At 48.2% G+C, this 22454-nt stretch overlaps 2 protein-coding genes across 4 annotated transcripts in view; one reads left to right on the top strand and one right to left on the bottom strand.

Moving 5' to 3' along the window:
* ABITRAM (actin binding transcription modulator) overlaps positions 1–22454 on the top strand; it is a 378866-nt gene that overhangs the window by 102468 nt on the left and 253944 nt on the right. The window lies entirely within an intron of this gene.
* Positions 1–22454, bottom strand: part of TMEM245 (transmembrane protein 245) — an 81144-nt gene that overhangs the window by 15674 nt on the left and 43016 nt on the right. For all 3 annotated transcript variants that reach the window (XM_060199037.1, XM_016185207.2, XM_060199036.1), the window contains 6 exons: positions 21735–21833; positions 20250–20381; positions 10241–10363; positions 9964–10109; positions 3334–3434; positions 604–778 (listed from right to left, as the gene is read on the bottom strand). In XM_060199037.1, the coding sequence (XP_060055020.1) occupies positions 604–778; positions 3334–3434; positions 9964–10109; positions 10241–10363; positions 20250–20381; positions 21735–21833 (776 nt within the window). The remainder of the gene's footprint in view (positions 1–603; positions 779–3333; positions 3435–9963; positions 10110–10240; positions 10364–20249; positions 20382–21734; positions 21834–22454) is intronic.

Genomic DNA, 22454 nt, shown 5'->3' with positions numbered 1-22454 from the left:
TTGGCGCAATTTGGTTCCATAGGGAGTCCTCAGAGACATAACCTAACACTATTTCTCTGTGAAAGGAAATAAATCTGGGGAAGTTTGCACTAACTTGCTATTGTAACCAAACATTTCACGTGCCGAGAGCACTGTGGGTAGCACGGGGGAGGGTGGTAACAGCTGCAAGGACAGTGGGACAGTGTTTCGGGGCCTCTCCTCTCTGGTTCTGGCCCCTCGCCACATGTGGAATAAACAGAAGTTGGCCAGGAAGCAGTGGGGTCGTGTAAGACTCGGCCCTGCATGCGTGCCTTGTGTAAGTGCAGACAAGCAAACGTGTGTGTGTGTGTGTATATATATGAAACACGCATTGAGCAATGATTACTTCTTGGGTTAAATGTCACTAACGCATAGCCACGGTTTCATCCTGGGGCATCAAACACTGTAAATAACTGTCATGTGGTGACGACACAGTATACACTGTAAGCTAGTTTTGTTCGGCTGAACCGTGATTATATCACTAAGATCAGAGATGACTTCACTGCATCCTCCTGCCGCCTGTCAAAGCTCTTCACACAGGGTCACAACTCATCAACACCTTCAGAAGTTCTGTGGGATGCTCACCCCGAGATGTCGGAATAGATGGCAGTATCCACAAAGTATGTTGGCAGGAGGTGAAACACCAGCAGGAGAACAGCTCTGCACCCCAAGCCTTGTGTGAGCCACAGGTCCAGTGCCGCGGGGACAGCAGCCCAGTATGTCCCCAGGAAGGGCACAGCTCCGAGGATGGCCGCTAATGCTGAGGGAACATTCATCATGCGTCTCAAAAGGCAGCTTCACACTGTCATCAACACAGCAGCACAACAGTGGAAGCTCAGGACAAACTCATCCTAGTTAACAATTTCCACTGAAACAAGTCAAACAATTACAGGCTCAAATGGTCAATGAATGACACCAGGGTTACTACATTAAGCTTCAGTATCTTAAAACCTGACACTGAAAGGTCTTTCTTTTTAAATCTTCTTTATTTTAATGATGAGAGAGAGACAGACAGAGAGGAGGGAGGGAGGGAGGCAGAGAGAGAGAGAGGGAGGGAGGAGCACTGCTCAGTTGTGGTTGTAGCAGCAGCTGCTGCTGCTGGGGACTGAACCCAGGACCTCGAGCCCTAGGCAGGAGTCTTTTGCAGAACTTTCACACCATCTCCCCAGCCCGGGGTTGTGAGTCTGCATGTGGGAGGGATCTGGCTGCAACACGTCACCCCAGTGATCGCCAGGGTTGATTCGGCTGATCTGGCTGGCTAGGCGGGTGTCCCCTTCCCCCTCTCCGCTCCGCGTGCGTCCCTCCCAGAGCTGCGCGCTTGGTGGAAGAGGCCGGCCTTCCCCGAACAGAGACGGACCTGTAGCTATGCTCCCCCACTAGGCCCTCCAGACAAGCTCTCAAGGCCCGAGACTGCGAGGCTTCCTACAAGTGTGCATCTGCCTCAAGAAGTGACTCTTTTTTTAAAAAAAAAATTTATTTATTTATTTATTTTCCCTTTGTTTTTGCCCTTGTTGTTTTATTGTTGTAGACATTATTGTTGTTGTTATTGATGCCTTCGTTGTTGGATAGGACAGAGAGAAATGGAGAGAGGAGGGGGAGACAGGGAGAGAGAAAGACAGACACCTGCAGACCTGCTTCACCGCTTGTGAAGCGACTCCCCTGCAGGTGGGGAGCCGGGGGCTTGAACCAAGACCCTTATGCCGGTCCTTGTGCTTTGCGCCACCTGCGCTTAACCGCTGCGCTACCGCCCGACTCCCACAAGAAGTGACTCTTGAGCAGCCCAGTCTTAGTGTCCTAGTTGTGGGCGGCCGCAGACACGTGCACTGGGGTCCAAAGCCAGAGCACAAACATACACAGCTCCATTCTAACCTGGCTCCCGATCAAACGCAAGCAAAGCAGAGAAAGCAGGCCCCTGCTGGCTGCTGGCTGCAGGTGGTCACCGCAAGCTTGTCCTTCCCAGAACAGCGCGTTCAAGTCCTTCAGCGAGCCGGGCCGGCCCCTGCACCAACATGCGGTTCTCCTGGTCCTAGCTATCACTACTGTTGATGTGAGCCTGGGAAACTCCAGCTTCTCACCCACGTAAGAACTTCTGAGCCTCCCTGAGTCACGAAGTAACCTCCATGGACTCTGAGGCTGCTCGTACGTCCGAAGCTGAGCAGAGCGGGTCGTGAAAACACTCGGGAGCATGGCACAGGAAGGCGGAGGCAAAGAGCAGCAGGTGCAGAAGGCAGGTATTTCTCATCACCATTTTTAATTAGTGATTTCATATTGATTTACAAAACTACAAGATAACAGGGGTTTAACTCTGTCCCAGTGCCACCCCCAGAGCTCTGTGTCCCCAGTCCCTCCACTGGAAGCTACAGCAGTTCTCTTAAGGTCGCAGATATGGGTCGACTATTATTTCTACCACTCTCTGTCTATATTTGTGTAGACTGAGGGCACAGATTAGAACAAATGACCACACAAACAAAGGAAGGAGAAGTAGAGAGGGGCAGCAGTTGATGTAGAGGAAGAAGCAAAAGGTGGCCCTTAAGGCACCACGGTGCCTGTAGAACGGGTTCGCTTTCAGACGGCTCTGGGGAAGCGTGGAAACAGCTTCAGCGCCTTCAGAGGCACTCACCGACTCCAGACGCCATTTCTCAGGGCGACCGGCTCAACCGGCACATTGCTCTCAGTGGATCAGTCTCACTGAAATGTTTACTCAGGGCCAGAGATCAACTGAGCCATCTGTGAGGGCCCTGTTACGTGTGACAGCGTTCAGTGACTTTCAAATTTTTAAAAATATTTATTTATTTATTTTCCCTTTTGTTGCCCTTGTTGTTTATTGTTATAATTATTATTGCTGTGGTTGTTGATGTCGTTGTTGTTGGATAGGACAGAGAGAAATGCAGAGAGGAGGGGAAGACAGAGAGGGGGGGAGAGAAAGACAGACACCTGCAGACCTGCTTCACCGCCTGTGAAGCGACTCCCCTGCAGGTGGGGAGCCGGGGGCTCGAACCGGGATCCTTACGCCGGTCCTTGCGCTTTGCGCCACGTGCGCTTAACCCGCTGCGCCACCGCCCGACTCCCAGCATTCAGTGATTTCAGAGATAGTTACTGCAGTGTCTCCTATGTGCTGGCTACCACCCTAGTTACTGGGGTCCTGTCAGTGAACACATGTCACAAACATTACTTCTGCTCCTGATCTGCGCCGATCTGGATCATCCATATAATCTGGAATGCTAGGCTCCAGGAAGACGCAGCTCCCAAACGTCTACAGAACAGCGGCTCAGCCTTCCTTACGGAGGCGACAGCCAAGTGCCGGCGGTGCTTTACCTGAAGGGATGAAGACGATGTTGATGCCAAACACGGTGTGCGTCAGCCAGGTGTACAGCCCGTAGAAGCCGGCCATTTTGAGGGAAGCATCGAACACCCCTCTAGAAAGCCCAAAGATGAAATGCAAAGTCAATAAAAACAGCGAGACACGGTGGTTCAGCAAAATCAGCATTGTAAGGCTCCTCGCTCTACTTGGCTCAGTTTTGCTCCAAGGCCTGAATGCCGTGCTCATTTCCGTTCAGAGAAATGGAGCTGATCCCACAGTCGTGAGGCAGAGTTCACGAACTGTTCTTGCGATTTACTCTCATGAAAAGTTAACTGAAATAAAACCTCTTAAAACACCCAATTCAATGACACGATTCTCAAGCTTTTCCCTGCTGAAGCAAGTCTTTTACTATCACAGTAAATGGAGAGAAAATCAAGTATGAATGTCACGAGCCCATGGATAGTGTTCAATCCTTACGAGTCCCTGCTGTGGTCAGCCCTGCCCTTTAAGGGGAAGGGCAGTAGAACCTGGGCTTTGTCAGTCTTTCTCCTCTTGTTAATAGAATTTTCCCACATTTCTTCAACTATGAGTTAAGCCCTCCCCCCACCTCAAGTAACTTCTACAAATGCTACCAGAAGATGCAGGGAGTTGGGACAGAATTTATGCAGAAAAAAAAAAAAATCTTACTAAGTCCAAAGTAGTATCAGAGACAGAAACATAAGGGGGTGAAAACAGATACATGTTCAGTGACTTAACAGAAATGTAGCACATGAAAACATGAAATCTCAGATGTTTTATCTTTTATCTTTAGATTCCTAAGGTAGTGTTACATAAAGCAAAATAAGGAGCTGAACAGGGAAAGCACAGACAGGGTGGGGGTGGGGGCGCAGTGCGGCACCCGGTTAAGTGCACATAGTACTAAGCACAAGGACCCAGGTTTGAACCCCTGCAGGGGGGAGCTTCACAAGTGCTGAAGCAGGTCTACAGGTGTCCCTGCTCCTCTCTATCTCCCCTTCTCCTGTCAACTTCTCTCTGAACTAGCCAGGAAAACGAAAAAAAAGGGGGGGGGGCACCAGGAGCAGTGGATTCCTAATGCTGGCACTGAGCCCCAGCGAAGATAAGCCTGCAGGAAGAGAGAGAGAGAGAGAGAGGGAGGAATGGAGAGAGGGAGAGAGAGTAGAGACAGCAAATCTTGTTTAGGCCAACTTGTAAAACAACACAATAATCACCAAGTAGTGGGGCCGGGCGGTGGCACACCTGGTTAAGCGTACCCATTACAGTGCACGAGGACCCGGGTTCAAGCCCCTGGTCCCCACCTGCAGGAGGAAAGCTTCACGAGTGGTGAAACAGGGCTGCAGCTGTCTCTCTGTCTCCCTCTCTGTCCGCCTCGCCCTCTCCTCTCAGTTTCTATCCAATAATAAATGAATAATTAAAAAAAGAAAAATATTTTTAACAAAATTTCCAAGTGGGAAAAGTCTCCCCTAGCTCCCTGATTCGTTCATCTTGAGAAGGTCTGTCTCTGTCTCTCTCCTCTTTCCTAGTACGTGTAACTCAGACACCGGCCACACAGCAGACTATGCAGAAAGCTGGCGGCACCAGCTCCCCTCAGAGGGACCTTGCACATGGGCGTGATGGCAGCGGCAGGCCGGCGCCCAGTCCTGTGGTAGCACCTCAGCTCATCTGGCGTCCTTGGCGGTGGCCAAATCACTTAATGTTTTTAGAACACTAGCGCACGGCTTGGTGTCTCAGACCGTGCCTTCTGGCCATACTTGATGATCTAGGGCTGAGAGGATGAGCAAGGGATTCTTTCAATTACAGAGGCAAACAGAAAGCATTTTGGTCTCGACATCTGCTATACAGGAAGCCTGTCATAATGAACTTGAACTTTTCAACATCACAGTGTGATGCAAAGTGTAAGACAAAGCTTCTGCTAAGATTTCTGTGTTGATCTGCACTTACTTAGTACTGGATAGAGACAAATTGAGAGGGAGAGAGAGAGACCCGTGCAGCTCTGCTTCCCCACTTGTGAAGCTCTCCCCTTGCAGGTGTGAGCCAAGGCCTTGACAGCACGTACACTTAACCAGGTGCGCCCCCCCCCCCCCCGTTTATTAATTTTAACATGAGACAGAGAGAGACCAGAGGAGCGCTCATCTGTGGCATACAGGGTGCTGGAAACTGAGTTTCCCCAAGCCCCCAGCATGAGAGCCAGGTGCACCACTAACTGCCATCTCCCTGGCCCACAAGACAACATTGCGGAGGGCCTTTATTTTTTTTTTTTTTTTTAGAAATCTTCCAAAGCAAAGATTCGGTCTTACTAGACACACACATCTTGAAGCCAACTGAGCTAGAGAGGCATCGCTTCTGCCTAACGTAAATGTGTGGGTTCTAGTCCTTCTGGCCTTCCCAGTTGTGCACAGGAGAGCCTGCCTTGGTTTGTCCCTGCCTTGGTTTGTCCCCGTGCTGGAGAGAGATCTTTTCAAGTGAATGTAGACCTGTCTCCTCACGCTCTTCCAAATACACTTTCATTCAAGCGGATACGGTGTATAGACCTGGGGTCCACTGGGATATTTCTAACCCGTCTGTTCAAAGTAAAAAGTGGCAGTACTGATTCCTTCAACATGTGCTTTCTTTTTTCATCCCCCCAAACTGGGAGGTCACGTGGCCATCATGCTCACTTTCCAGACGCACATCTTCTTGGGCTGCATACATGACCCCCCCCCCCCCGTAGCTCCACTTCCATAACCAAGAGCCAAAGCCGGGTGCATGCACTCGCGTGGGAATATCACACACACTAAATTGCACTGAGGCCGTGACGACATGCAACTTAGTCATGTGCAATGTCTCCACCAGAGCAGTGGGCTGGGGCGGCACAGACATTCAGGGCTCGGCGTGCTCTGGGGACGGACGCTGGTCTGGGGCATGCTCCGAGAACCCAGCATCCGGGACATGGCAACCAAACGCACTTCATTCTGAAGGATACATACTCAGAACTGACAGTGATATCTGAAGCTGAAAATTCCATGGGGCAATGATTGTAATGGCACATGTCTTAGAAAACAAAGCTTGAAGAATGCGACATTTTCACTGGCATGCAATGAACTCCCCATTCTGATTCCATCTGTAATTCCTGAATGGATCATGTAAGATGAGTTGAATGGTTTCTACTTTATTACAGCATTGATGATGACTGCCAGGTGCAAGTAAGTCTGCGACCAACGACAAGCTGCAGGCCATATTGCACTCGGGACATTATCAGAAACGTGTGTGTGTGTGTGTATACACACACACACACACACACACACACACACACACACTTATTTTAATTTGTTTATTGGATAGAGACAGCCAGAAATCGAGAGGGAAGGGGGAGCTAGAGAGGGAGAGAGACAGAGACACCTGCAGCCCTGCTTCCCCATTCGCAAAGCTTTCTCCCTGCAGGTGGGGACCGGGGGCTCGGACCTGCACTGGAACATGTGCCCTCAACCAGGTGAGCCGTCGCCTGCACCTGGCCGCACCTGTATATTTTCTCTCTTAAAATATTGGTCTGTGAAGAAACATCCCCCACCTTGAACGCAACCCTTCAGAGAGTTCATGGAGCTGGGCCTCACTGTCATCTCACATCTACGGGAAGGTGCCTAAGAGCCACCCGAGCCTGCCTGGGCTGCTTCATTGCATTGGACCCAGCACACAGCACAAAATTCCTTCAGCTGTGGAAACCAGTGAGACTACAGCACTGGCGTTGAGAGTTGTTAGCATTTTTTTCTCCATTAAAAATAAGATATCAAATGAATGGCCTCTAGTCACCTGGACCTAGGCGCAAACCACAGGTCTACCTACCAATTCCAAGCAAGCACTATATTAAAATATTTAGTATCAAGTCAAAGTGAGGAGGCGTATTCTGAGTAAGAAAGAGAGTGACTCACTGACATTGAGAGCATGGTCGGGAGCAGGACAAGAGAAGGTGTAAGAATTGTGATTTGAAAACGAGAGATTCTGTAGGAGAGCGAGCACCAGTACTTATAAAGACTGCTTTGGGAGAATGAAGCGTCTTTTTCTTTTTAAAGATTCTCTTTTCAAAAATAATTTCAAGATTATTTATTGATTATTTGGATACAGACAGAGAAGCTGATATGAGGAAGAACCCTAAGCACTCACCATGCCAGAGTGGGAGGCGAGACACCGCAGGCCCTCAGCTCCAGTCACCCGCAGGCCCCACCCTAGTGACCTCTGTGACCTTGCAGAGAACGACACAGATGGTCACAAAATCGGAGCACAGTCTCCTCACTCGCAGAGTCCAAGAAGAGAGTTAGCCCCAGTTCTAGCCAGGAGCTGACTTAGCGGATGATTGAGAAACATTTCTCAGACTTAACTCCTGGCAGACAAACGGACCCACAGGCCTCCCCTGGCCGCCTGGCCTCCGACGACCATCAGAGGGGCTGCACCCACAGAGCCCACCAGCACCCTGCAGACCTCACAAGCAGGGGGCCCCACCTGCCTGCCGAGCTCCCCGCTGGACACAGCCTCCCAGACCCTGGGATAACTGTGTTATCACCACCAGGGACAGAAGCCCCACTCTCCTGTTGGGCCCAAACCTACACCTACGATGAGCCGATGGCTACCCTCGGTCAGCGCTCGAGCCTGCACTCCGTCCATGCTCAACAATGCACAAGACCCCCACCGCAACAGGAACAAAAACTGCAACATGGAAAGCTGACATGGAAATGGGCTTGGATCTCAGACGGCTCATGTCAAAAGTCCAGAACTCAGGTGGTGAGAACACAGAGAAACGTCTGACATGAAACGTAAAAATCCACTTCACCTCGCCTGCCTGATTCCAGAGCCCCACGTGCCCCAGAGTTCAACAAATACGATGAAATAGTAATTCCAAACCTAAACTCACCAAGGCACATAACAATTAAAATGATAAATATCAGCGATAGAGAGAGAGTATAAAAGGCAGCTAAAGTAAAAGCAAGAGTCAACTACCAGAAAACCACAATCAGATTCCTCAACAGAAATTTGGAAAACTAGAAAGAATTGGCAGGATAGATTCAATGTTGCGAATGAAAAAAAAAACAAAAAACCTACACCCAAGAATATTCTATCCAGCTGGACTATCAACCAGTTTTGAAGGAGTGATGAAGAACTCAGTCAAAGGAATTCACTATCACTAGACCAGTTTACAAGAAAAGCTAAAGGAACAAATACAGGAAGACAACACTGAGATCAACACAGCAAGGGAACAAACCGGTCCCAGGAAGACAAGCTCGCAGTCTCCGTTTGCAGGACTGAAAACAGCAAGGCCCAGCAAGGGGTGGGCTGGGCTGCAGGGGAGGTGGGTTCCATGGGCTTCGGTTGGGGGGGGGGGGTACTGCTGCTTTGGCAGGGGTGTGGTGACACATTTTCAAGACATGAGCAAGTGTACTCCTCAGACATCTCCATTCTGTAAACCAAGCTTACCTCCATAACAACGTAAAAGGACTGTTTTTAAAAAGAGGTGAAAGAAAGCAAAGCCCGCCAACCAGAAACACTCCAGTCAGTGAGGCTGTCACTCAGGTTTGAAGGACCAATAAGGAGCTTCGATGACAAGCAACAGTTAAAGGAACCCACACCACTAGGCAGCTTCTACAACAAACAGCAAAGAAGCCAGACAATAAATAGCTCCCCAAGTAGGCCACGAGCCCTGCCAACTCCACAAAGAAACACCCACCACCAAGGACTCAGGCCTGTGCTGTCTGTTCCTCCAGCTGAGTGAAAAACAAGTATAGTAGGAAAAACAAAAAGCCGAGGGCCACGTGCAACGATCCGGTTCAAGTCCCTAATCCCCACCTGCAAGGGGGAACCTTCACAAGTGGTGAAGCAGGGCTGCCGGTGGGCCCCCCATCACCCCCACCCCTCTCAACTGTCCTCTGTCCTGTCAAATATTAACCAATAAATGAATGGATGGGAAAAAATGGCTGCTGGGAGTGGTGGGTTCTTAGCAAGGGCACAAAGCCCCAGCAAAAACCCTGATGACAAAGGGGGGGGGGACCTGTTCCAAAAATTGTGTAATTATGTAGGTGGCTGGCAATCATGGTGAACAAGGAGAAAAACTCCAAGTGGTTCCACTCCTGTGGCATAGCCAGAAACCAAGCCAGGCGACCGGAGTCAGACATGAATAAACTCCTCACTCAGACTGCAGGGCTGAGGCCAACAAAGGAACAAGGAAAGCGGCTTGAAATGGGGGGTGGGCGCCAACACACGGTGGCGGTGGGGGCTGTTGGCACTCTGGTGGCAGGTGTGTGTAGAAATGCCTATTTCAGGGGGTGGCAGGGTCATAAAGGGAGCAGAGACAGACAGACCGACAGGAGAGAAACATCAAGCACCACTTCACCATTCACAGACTTCTGTTGATGCTGTCCACAGTGCTCTGCTAGAACCCAGGGCCAAAGGCATATCTGGTGTGTGCTCGGAAAAGAGAGCTACTGCCTGGCCCCAGATTATATAATGAATAACTTTATGGTTTTTCTTATCAATGTTTACACACCTCTAATAGTCTTTCAAAAGGAGAAAGAATGTTTCCAAATGTTAGAGGCCACCACCAACTTAGTGCTATTACTAGGAAGGTCAAAACATGAAGAGGCAGCCCTGAGTCTTGCTGGTACCTGATAGCTTCCTCCACAGACTGGCCAATGATCGCGGAGGAAGGGCCCGGCTGAGACAGTGGGGTCAGGCTTATCAGCCACTTCACTGGCTTGTAGTACTCATCGCTGGAGCTTAGCAGGTAAAACAGCGTGGTCAGGAAAATTATCTGCAGGACAAAGGACAAGGCATCCTGAACACCCGCACCTGGAGGCTAGTGGGGAGAAACACAAGAAGGGGAGGCAGCACACTTCACCGGGGGAGGGGCGCAGGGCGCGGGGCGCGCCACTGCAAGCTCACCAGGGACAGCACAAAGTTGAGGAGGGCGGTCCCGCTGTAGAAGACAATGGTCAGGAGCGTGGTGACTGTGGTGAAAAGCAGGCTCACATTGCGGCTCATGACGATCCACAGAGACTCCAGAATCTGACAGGGAGGCAAGGCTGAAGATCAGAGCTGGTACAGAGGACACAAGTTTCTACAGCGACCTACGGGTTTCTGACACAATGAGTGTCTCAGCACCACAGACTGAAAAAACAAGAACTGACCCCCCCCCCTTTTTATTCTGGGGAGGGGGAGGGAGAGCAAATACAGATTCACTTAGGAAAGGTACCCACTTTGACCTCGCCCATGTGTCCTGGAACCCCCCCTCCCCAGAGCCCTGCCCCACTAGGGACAGACAGACACAGGCTGGGGGTGTGGAGCCACCTGCCAACACCCATGTCCAGCGGAGAAGCAACGACAGAAGCCAGAACTCCCACCTTCTGCTCCCCATAAAGAATTTGGGTCCCTGCTCCCAGAGGGATGAAGAACAGGGAAGCTTCCAGGGGAGGGAATGGGACACGGAGCTCTGGTGGTGGGAACTGTGTGGGATTGTAGCCCCTCCTGTGCCACAATTTTGACGATCATTATTAAATCACTACTAAGAGGGGAAAAAGGTGCTCACTTAAGGCAGAATGTGGGCCTGATCTCAGAGAATGAGAAACAGTCTGGCCCCAAGCTCCAGGAGGGGCAGGAAATGTCTTTTAGCAAAGGGAAGGGCAGGAAAAAGATGCTAATAAGGGCCGAGTGCACAAGCTGAAGGAGGCAGTGTAGCACACCCTCGAGGAAAGGCGGGCAGGCCGGCAGGCAGGCCGGCAAGAAGCGAGTCTGCCAGGACCCAGGTAGGTTCTGTTGCTGAAAGCCTGGTTTGGGGAGAACGAGGAGGAGGGGGTTGGTCCACCGATAATTCTCAAGGGGAAAGCGTCACAAACAGCAGGGCAGTGCTGCAGTGTCTCTCCCACCCTCTTTCTCTCCGCCTCTGCCTTGAGACTAAGTCTGACTGTAGAGGACCCAGCACATGAAGAGGCCAGTGACAGCCCTGGTGGTAACTAAGTCAACTATCAGTCAATCATCTGGCAGCCAGGCAGAGCCCAGCACAGACAGCACAGTCCTTGCACATGTCAGGTGCTGGAACAGATGGCCTGCACTGCATACAGTGAACGAGAGACCTGAACGTTCTTTCGTGAAATAAAGAAAATCTTTTAAAATCAGTGGAAAAGATTAAAATGTTTATTTGTAAGGGAAATGCTTAATCACGTCAGATAATGGTAAGTTAATTGTGTCATAAGGATTATCTCTATGTGTTTTAATTAATTAGTATTTATTTTTATTGCCACGTCTTATCTCTGGGGCTTGATGACTACAGGATAGATCCACTGTTCTGGTGGCATTTTATTGTATTTTATTGAGGCAGAAAAATTGAGAGGGAAGGGGGAGGTGCAGGGGAGGAGGGAAAGACACCTGCAGCCCTGCCTAGCCACCTGTGAGCTGCCGCCACGACCCTCCCGGCCGGGACTTCAATCCGGGTCCTTGCACATGGAACTGTGTGAACCCGGCTAGTCTGCCACTACCTGGACCTACGATCACCTCTTCTGTGGCAGCGAAAACCATTTTATGACATTAGTTGAATTGGGACTAAAACGTAGGGTAGAGTCAGGAGATAGCTCGGCAGGAAGAGTCCATGCCTTCTGAGCAGAGGAGCCTGGGGCTTCTCCCAGCAAGTGACTCACGGGACACCATGGGAAGTCCAGGGTGACAGTGGCACTTTCTCATCTCTCCTCTTCTCTCAAAAACAGAATCAGGTTGGGCTAGGAGTTCAGTGCTATTGTCTGTGTAAAGTCTCTGCATCTGCATTCTGCAGCACCACGTCAACAGTTAAAAAAAGTAAAGCAGAGGGAGTCGGGAGGTAGCGCAGTGGGTTAAGCGCAGGCGGCGCAAAGTGCAAGGACCGGCATAAGGATCCTGGTTCGAGCCCCCGGCTCCCCACCTGCAGGGGAGTCGCTTCACAGGTGGTGAAGCAGGTCTGCAGGTGTCTGTCTTTCTTTCCCCGTCTGTCTTCCCCTCCTCTCTCCATTTCTCTCTGTCCTATCCAACAATAACGACATCAATATCAACAACAATAACCACAATGAGGCTACAACAACAAGGGCAACAAAAGGGGAAAAAATGGCCTCCAGGAGCAGTGGAGTCATGGTGCAGGCACTGAGCCCCAGCAATAACCCTGGAGGCACAAAAAAAAAAAAAAAAGTAAAGCAGAAATCAGGACAAAACTGCCACACACACAAAATGGTTATATAACTATGTAAAAATGGTATGGACAGAAGGAAGCGGGGAGAAACCTACAGGAAATACAGTCAAACGTAACTTGTGGCTGAAAAAGTGTCATCACTTCCAGGACTTCAATAAGTTCACAATGAAAGAAATGAGCAGACGGGACGAAGCCAGAACTCTGCACCCGAAAACTAGCCTCAGGGAGACCATGTGGCCCTATGTCAAGACCTGACTTCAGCGGGTCCATCAACCACAAGCAAATGCCCAGAACCGGTGAAAAGTGAAGGTGGATTTCAACTCCTGGCACTGCCAAATACAGAAATGAGCAATCCTCTCTGGGATTCCTCACACACTCACACTCACTCACACACACACACACTCACACACACATACACACACACTCACATACACACACACACACACACACACTCACATACACACACACACTCACACACACATACACTCACACACATACACACACATACACACACACACACTCACACACACTCACATACACACACACTCACAAACACACACACACACACTCACACACACACTCACATACACACTCACACTCACACACACCCACACACACATACACTCACACTCACACACATACACACACACATACACACTCACACACACTCACACACACACACTCACATACACACTCACACAGACACAATCACACACACACACACACACACTCACACTCACACAGACAGACACACACTCACACCCACTTTATTTCCACTAGGATTACCGCCTGGTAATCATTTTTCCTCCTTCTTCTATCTTACTTGACAGGACAGAGAGCTATTGAGAGGAAACAGAGACAGGGAGGGAGAGAGAAAGTGAGACACTGCAGAACTGCTTTCCTGCCGGTGGAGCAGGTGGGCCCTTGTGCAAGATGCGTGCGCCCTCACCTGGGTGTGCCACTGCCTGGCCCCTGGAAACAGCCATGGTCGTAAAGACCTTTAAAAGTGTATAAAAGTCCACTGAGGGTTAACAATAGGGACCAAATATTACCAGAGGAAGATAAATACCACGTCGACAGTCATCACTCTTGTCTTCGCAAGGGGAAGATACTGAACTGAAGAGCTAAGCGCAGAACTTAATGAAAAACATGGACAGGACACGAGACAAAGACCTTCTACATCATCTCACAAGGCTCCCGTCACTGCGCGTGGGAAGCAGGGCGGTGAGACAGCTCGAAGGCGGCTGCCCTACCACACAGGCGGCCGAGGCTGCCGCTTGCTCCCACCCGCACGAGAGGGAACTGCAAGGCTTTGGTGTCTTTTCCCCTCTCTCTCTCTCTCTCTCTCTCCATCTGAAAGAGCTGGCAAAACTTTCGTGAGGGCAAGAAACTATTAGGAGAACTACAGCTGGAATCTGCCTCCACAATGTCTGCTTTCATTTCAGCTTCCTTTGCAAAATAGCAGCTCTGTTTTTTGTCCTTTGTTCAAGTTGTAACATCTGTTCCATGAGAGGCTTGTCCATTCCTTTCCTACCTCAAATGTGTCATCATAAAGGCTTATTTTGTTCTTGGCGTTTCTTGCAGACCTCAGCTCCGTATTCATAAGAGAACATTGGGAAGTTAGCGTTGTTACAAAAACTCCTCACATAAAATCTCATGAAAATGCTGTATAATGCCTACAAAAATATGCAAGACTGACTGACCTTGCAGAATAAAGAATGAACAATGCCACTGATTTCAAGAAACAAATCAACAATGCCCTTATTTGTGATTTTTGACCAACACTCTTTTCAAGGTTTTAGTCCTTTCAGAATTTTTAGCAAGAAAATTCAAATAGTGTCAAATAGTTTCCAGGTCACACTGACAGGAAATACCTTGTGACAGTCACTAAGAAATTAACTAGTATATTAAGTGGCAGAAAAAAATTCAGCCAAAGGCTATCCCTGACAGGACCCTGATTGTTTTCTGGTAGAATATAATGATATTAAATTATACAGCCTTTGGGGGCCGGGTGGTGGTGCACCTGACTGAGCACACATGTTACAGTGTGCAAGGACCAGAGTTTGAGTCTCCAGACCACACCTGCAGGGGGGAAAGCTTTGCGAGTGGTGAAGCAGGGCTGCAGGTGTCTCTGTCTCTCTCCCTATCACCCCTTCCCTCTTGATTTCTGGCTGTCTCTATCCAAGAAGTAAATAAATATAATATATATATATACACACACACACACATACATACATATCTGTATATAATCTTTTTTCATTTATTTTTTTTTTATTTCTGAGGCCTCAGTGCTGGCACTACAAATCCACTACCCCAGCCCAACTAGGTGAACCTCCCAAATGTCTCATTTCTTGTGTTGTATAACAAAATGGGCTATTTAAAGAAGTGTAATAATCAGTGAATCTATATTCCAAGACAGCACATTACAAACACGTATAAGAGTACAAAATTCTTTCTCCGATTTTTAACCAGAGCACTGCTCAGCTCTGGCTTATGGTGATGGCAGGGAATGTCCTTAGCACATCTGGTGCCTCAGACGTGGCTTTTTTGCACGGCCATTATGCTATCTCCCCAGCCTACAGATTATTCTTAGACCAGAAGTTTAATATGAGAAGGCACAATTGCACTGATATAATTTCAAATTCCACACTAGAGCTAACCTCAGGAGTCGGGCGGTAGCACAGTGGGCTAAGCACAGATGGCACAAAGTGTAAAGATTGGCGTTACGGATCCCGGTTCGAGCCCCCAGCTCCCCACCTGCAAGGGGAGTTGGTTCACAAGCGGTGAGGAAGGTCTGCAGGTGTCTGTCTTTCTTTCCCCCTCCTGTCTCCATTTCTCTCTGTCCTATCCAACAATGACGACGACATCAATAACAACAACAATAATAACTACAACAATAAAAACAACAAGGGCAACAAAAGGGAATAAATAAATTATATGAACATATATATATGAATATATATATAATAAATACAGGTCTGGGGACGTACCTAGTTGAGTGCACATCTGACAGTGCAGAAGGACCTGGGTTCAAGATCCCAGTCCCCTCCTGCAAGAGGGAAGTTTGACAAGTGGTGAAGCAGAGCTGTAAGTGTCTCTCCCTATCTCCCCCTTCACTCAGTTGCTCTCTCTACCCTAAATAAATGAAATATTTAATAAAACATCCTATTTCTCGAGTACTTATAGACTATCAAAGAACAGTCAGTTCTCAGAAAGGTTAATAAGACTCCTTTTTAGGTGGTTCACCAGTTAAAGCCTTGTCTGCATAAACCCTGGGTTCTATTTCTTGCACTGCAAGAGGGCAGTAGAGAGAACTTGAATAGAATTGCCTTAATGGTGAAACAGTGCTCTCTCTCTCTCCTTCTCCACCTCCCCCAGTCACCTTCAGGAAAGAAAGGAAGGAGGCAGGAAGGGAGAGAGGGAGAAGGTGTGGCTTAGTAGCAGAGCATATACTTGAAGAACACCTAAAAAAAAAAAAAAAACCACACCTCACCTTTTTTTATTTGCTTTATTTATCCATTGGATTGACAGGGAATAGAAATTGACAGGGAAGACAGGGATAAAAAGGAAGAAAAACAGATACCTGCAGTTCTCCTTCACCACTCGCAAAGCTTTCCCCCTGCAGGTGGGGACCAGGGGCTCACACCTGGGTCCTTGTGCCCTGTAACATGTGCGCTCAACCAGGTGTGCCACCACCCGGCCCCCTAAAAATACTGCATCTTTCACCAAAGTGAAAGACTCTGGATAGGGGAAGGGGGGGAGGCTTCAGGTCCTGAAACATGATGACAGAGGAGGGCCTAGTAGGGGTTGGATTGTTATATGGAAAACTGGGACCTGTTACACATGTACAAACTATTGTATTTTACTGTCAACCATTAATTCCCCAATAAAGAAATTTTTAAAAATTGCATCTTTATTTTCTACATTAGGAAGCCCAAAAATCTCTGTACTGTAAAACCCAGAGCTTAGAAATGTAAACAGAGAAAGAACACTAGAACAACCGACAGCTCTTCTGAGCAATGAGACAGAAGTGAAGAAGCATCAAAGAGGCAGTTTTTTATTTAAATTCTTTTCCACCTATTTTTTGTTATCAACCTATTTATAAAATAAAAAAATATCAAGAAGACCATAGGATAAGAGGGGTGCAATTCCACACAGTACAAAAGGATGTAAGTAATAAATATTCTTCCGGGAGTCGGGCTGTAGCGCAGCGGGTTAAGCGCAGGTGGCGCAAAGCGCAAGGACCGGCATAAGGATCCCGGTTCGAGCCCCCAGCTCCCCACCTGCAGGGGAGTCACTTCACAGGCGGTGAAGCAGGTCTGCAGGTGTCTGTCTTTCTCTCCCCCTCTCTGTCTGCCCCTCCTCTCTCCATTTCTCTCTGTCCTGTCCAACAGTGACAACATCAATAACAACAGCAACAATAAAAACAACAAGGGCAACAAACGGGGAAATAAAAGAATGTATTTTTCCATATTTTTTAACCTCTTCTGACAGAGCATCAGCATTATTGTTACCCCCTGAAACGTTTCAGAAGACACACTATACAACTAGCCAATGATTACACTGGCGAAAGCCGCATACCCAGTAAGGGATAATGACTGTCCCTAAGACAACCTTTGCTAGAATCATCAGACAAGAAAATGCAGAAAAACTGAAGGCTAGCTGGGACCCCACCACAAGCCGGGGTCTGCTTCCTCCCTAACTCGAGAGGCCAGATCTCGTAAACAGTGCTGGGTGGGTACAACAAAGGACACTCGGCACTTTAACAGCCAGGAGAAAGTCTAAACTCAACAGATGAAGGAGTGACCGCAGAAGCCGGATAAGGGCACGAGACCGGCTCACTTCACGGTGGCCTCTTTGGCCGCTATGCCCCCCCCATCACCTGGGGTCCTAGACTCCCCCACAGACGCTGCAGGTCGAGACCTCTGGCAGACCCCTCTCTCTGCCATCACTGGCCACACCCACTGGGCACGTCATCGTCAGCCCTCTCGTGGGCGCCTTCAGGACCACACCTCGCTGCGAACTAGCAGTGACAGGGGGTGCCCACTCCTCCCTCGGAGGCCGAGTCAGAGGAAGTCCGGCTCTGAGACGAGCGCAGCCTAGAGTGTTCCCAGCTGTGACTACGAACTGTGAGCTGTCTGACAGGAACTCAGAGGCTGCACGGGCTCCTGAGCTAAATAGGAGTAGATCCAGGCCTCACTTTAGATCCCTGTGGTAAACAGATAATTGCATTTATACATCTTCTTCAAGTTTGCTAGCAACTCTCTACCCTAGCTCTACTCTCCACTCTGACCTCATCTTCCCTGACAATATTTCTGGTCCACCCCCTTGTTAGCTATCACGCTCAAGCAAAGATTATTGCAGCATAGGCTCCTAGGAACATTCCTAAAATAGACTTCCTACTTCCCTTCCTGTCCGTCTACACGAAGGACCCTACTTTTTGGTTCCTGTTTATTAGTCATTTTTTTTCCTGCTTTATATCTTTCTTTTTTTTTTTTAATTTCTTTATTGGGGGATTAATGTTTTCCATTCGACAGTAAATACAATAGTTTCTACATAACATTTCTCAGTTTTCCACATAAAATACATTCCCCACTAGGTCATCCGTCCGTCATGCATTTTGGACCTGTATTCTCCCCGCTCGCACCCCAGTCTTTGACTTTGGTGCAATACACCGACTCCAGTTGAGGTTCTACTTGTGTTTGCTCTTCTGATCTTGTTTTTCAACTTCTGCCTGGGAGTGAGATCACCCCATATTCATCCTTCTGTTTCTGACTTATTTCACTCAACACGAATTCTTCAAGGTCCATCCAAGATGGGCTGAAAACGGTGAAGTCACCATTTTTTAATAGCTGAGTAGTATCCCATTATATATAGACTACAACTTGCTCAGCCACTCATCTGTTGCCGGACAACTGGGTTGACTAGATGTCCATAGGTGTGGGGGCTTACTTGTGGGCTCTCAATTCTATTCCACTGGTCAGTGTGTCTATTCATGTTCCAGTACCAAGCAGCTTTGATGACAATGGCCCTATAATACAGTTTGAGATCTGGGAGTGTGATGCCTCCAGTTCTTTCTTCTCAAGATTGTTTTGGGAATTATAGGTCTTTTCTGGTTCCAGATAAACATTTGTAGCATTTGTTCTATTCTCCTAACAAACGTGGTTGGGATCTTGATGGGGACTGCATTAAATTTGTAGATGGCTATGGGTAGTATATTCATTTTGATGTTAATTCTTCCAACCTATGAACATGGAATATCTTTTACTTCTTTGTGGCTTTTTCAATTTCCTTGAGTAGTGACTCATAATCTTCCATATACAAGTCTTTCACTTCTTTGGTTAGGTTTATTCCTAGGTACTTTATTGTTTTTATTGCTATAGTAAAAGGAATAGATTTCTGGATTTCAACTTCTTCTAACTTAGTGTTTGCATAGAGGAATGCCACTGACTTTTGAATGTTAATTTTGTAGCCTGATACCTTACTATATTAGCCTGATGATTTCTGAAAGCTTCTTGCTGGATTCTTTAAGTTTTTCTATGTATACTATCATGTCATCTGCAAATAGGGAGAGTTTGACTTCTTCTCTTCCAATCTGTACACCTTTAATTCCTTGCTCCTGCCTGATGGCTATGGCAAGAACTTCCAACACTATGTTGAATAGTATTGGTGACAGTGGGCATCCCTGTCTAGTACCTGATCTGAGTGGAAATACTTCCAGTTTTTCACCATTGAGTATGATGTTGGCTGTAGGTTTGCTATATATAGACTCCACTATCTTCAGGAATTTTCCATCTATTCCCATTTTTTTGTAGCATTTTGACCATAAAGGGATGCTGGATTTTGTCAAAGGTTTTCTCTGCATCTATTAAGATGACCATGTGATTTTTGGTCTTGCTTTTTTTTATTTATGGTCAGTTCTCAGTTCCCAGATGTCAGCACAGGGCATCCCCCTGCTGCTCTAGCCTCTGAGGGCAGCAGCAATGGAGACTCACAGTTGTTTGGTGAGTCTAGGCGAGGCCTCTTCTCCTTTCAGCAGTCTTTTAGTTAGTAAAACAGACTGGAGGTGGTGTCTCAACTGGTAAACTGCCGGACTGTTACCAGCCACTCAATCTCTCCTTAGGCTCCTCTCTGTTTACAAGCTACACGTGTTTGCATTCACTGGTGTTCTGGTGGGTTCCTGAAATCGTTCTAATCCTGCCTTGTTGCAGTCCCAGGTGGTCTCCTTTGGTATTCCTAGTTGACCCGAGAGAGGAGAGGAGAGAAACACAGCTGTTGCTGCTCCGTAGCCCCCTTACTGCCTTTCAGTCACCAAGTTGCAGATGCTGCCATGACGCCAACCTGGCTTCCCTGGGAAGTTGACCTCACCCATGTGTCCTGGAGCCTCCCCTCCCCAGATCCCTGCCCCACTAGAGAAAGACAGAGACAGGCTGGGGGTGTGCATCCACCTGCCAACACCCATGTCAGGTGGGGAAGCAATGACAGAAGCCACAACTCCCACCTTCTACACCCCATAAAGAATGTTAGTCCAGACTCCCAGAGGGATAAAGAACTGGGAAGCTTCCAATGGAGGGGATGTGACACAGAACTCTGGTGGTGGAATTATACCTGTTACAATTATGCCCCCTTCTGATCTTGTAAGTCACCATTAAATCACTAATAAAAAAAAAAACATGTAAAATATAATAAAGTACACGAGCTTTCAGTTTTTCTAAGTTCAGTTTATCTAAAAGCACTACTTACTGAAAGGAATGTCTCGATGTTCTCGTGAACAAAGGAGGCAACGTCCTGCCAGTCCAGAATGTCCCCCAGCCAGCTGTTCTGGCGGCTGATGTGCATCTTTTGTCCTTTGTTCCTCCCAGAGTGAGTCACATTCTAAGGAATAAAAGCTCACAGTGAGATCTCCACCTTAACTGAAAGGATAAAGAGCATAAGGGACTCTTGCTAGAGGTCCACCTGGCCACTTCAGTAATTCCTCATGGTGAAATCCTGTTGGTAAATAACATAATCACTGTTTTGTCTGAGACCCGCCCTGCCTGCAGGGCACTGGTTTAATCCCCACTGGTCCGCACTCTCTTTTCGCTTCGCTCCGCCCCCTCTCCTAGTCACAGCCTGTTTTCCACCCTGCCACTTCCTTCCTGGAAACTATAAACGCAGATTCTTTTCTCTATAAACACTGCACTGCTTCCCACTCAGCCGTGAGTCCCTAGTCGTCTGTCTCCCGCCTGCGAAGCTAGCCCGGCATCTGGCGCCCGAACAGGGACCGGCAAAGTCCTTTTAGCAATCAAGCGAGAACTGCGCGTAAGGTTTTTAAACCTCGTTTTCTGCTCACATTCTGTCTTCATTCAGATTCAGCCTGGCCACGGCTCCTTGCCGGGCAGTAGCTGCGCCTTCTCCCTGGATGCACACAACAGCACCGGCTTCCTCCTCCCTCAAGATCTTTCTCGCCCACCTAACCTGCGTCTTCCTATTTTGGAGTCTCTTACTTTTTTTCTTCTTTTTCTTTCCTCATCTCCCATACAAACTTCTCACACATGGTAAAAGAGAGCAGGAAAGACAAGACTACAAAAAAGGAATAAGAGTGGGGGCCAGGCGGTGGTGTACCAGGTGAAGCGCAAGGACCCACGTAAGGACCCCGGGTTCAAGCCCCTGGCTCCCCACCTGCAGTTCTTAATATCTTGCACATGCTTCCATTCCCCCACCTATCTAACATCCCGTTAGGACTCTTCATTGTGCAGTGCAGAAATACCTTAGGTCCCCCAAGTACATTTAGAGGCACAATATATTTAACCGCTTGCAATCTTGTCTTTTCACAGCCCTGGCCTGGACTGTAAAGTGAAGATCAATACAAGTGAGGGACAGTAACTGCTCCGCAGGATCCGCAAAGGAAATGGATACACTTGTCCAGCTGGCTGGCTTTTTGACCATGAGATCAGAGGGATGACACTCTACCTAGAGGTCCTCCAGGTAGTTTTAAGCCCAGTCTTTGAAACCACACAAAACTAAGACTTTTCCCTCAACCCAAACCCAGGGCAGGAGTACAAAACCCCAAACAAGACACTAAACAATAAATTCAAATCGAAAGTGAAGCCCCCCCAAGGTCACGGATATGTGTGTGATACGTGTGTGGTACACGTTTGACACAGAGTGAGCCCAAGTTTCCACTCTTCAGTATGGGGAATGCCAGCACGAGCACCAGCCTGTCGACATCTCGCCAAGACAGCTCACCTTCACGAACCAGGAGTGATACAGTCTGTCCCAAAGCTCTAGGACTTGCTTCTCAATCACTGCAGTGTTGTTCACCTTATCTCCAAGAAGCTTATGAAGCTGGAAGAAGCACAGAAAGGGTATTTCAGGCAACGACCGGAAAACCTGGCCCACGCAGAGTTTGCGGCATTGGTCCCAATTGGCACTACCACGCTGCGACTCCTTGCCTCCCCGCCTCTGGCAGACGATGCTTCCTCAGCTCTTACTTCTCTTCACTGACTTTCCTTGTCTTGTTTTTTTGTTTTTCCTCCCTTTCTCTTCTTGGGTTCTTACTTCTGGTTGTGACAATGGTACAAATAAAGCTGTAATTGCACATTCATCTCATCTCTGCAGACAGAATCTTTTTTCAACAACTTCTTTTCCAGACCAGTGCTTGTGTCTGGTTTGTGGTGGTGCAAGGGACTGGTCGTGGGCCCTTGGAGCCTCAAACACGACGGTCTCGTGCATAAGCACAAAATGCTCTCTCCCCACTTCAGCAAGAACAATCTTTTCCATGGGGCCACAGTGCTTACCTTTTATGCAAAAGTCTTCTGCTACAGTATCTCTACTGTAAGGATTTCCACAGGAACTGAAACTCAAATGTGTTTCCCTTAATTTGGAGACAGGTGTCTTATGCTCGGAGTCACGCCAGCTCAAACTGGCTTCAGGGTTTATGTGAATCAAGGACACTGACGTAGGACA

The sequence above is a fragment of the Erinaceus europaeus genome, chromosome 10, assembly GCF_950295315.1.
Source record: "Erinaceus europaeus chromosome 10, mEriEur2.1, whole genome shotgun sequence".
Classification (NCBI taxonomy): Eukaryota; Metazoa; Chordata; class Mammalia; order Eulipotyphla; family Erinaceidae; genus Erinaceus; species Erinaceus europaeus.
The sequence above is the reverse complement of the archived record's forward strand: the minus strand, read 5'-3'. Positions and strand labels throughout refer to the sequence as shown.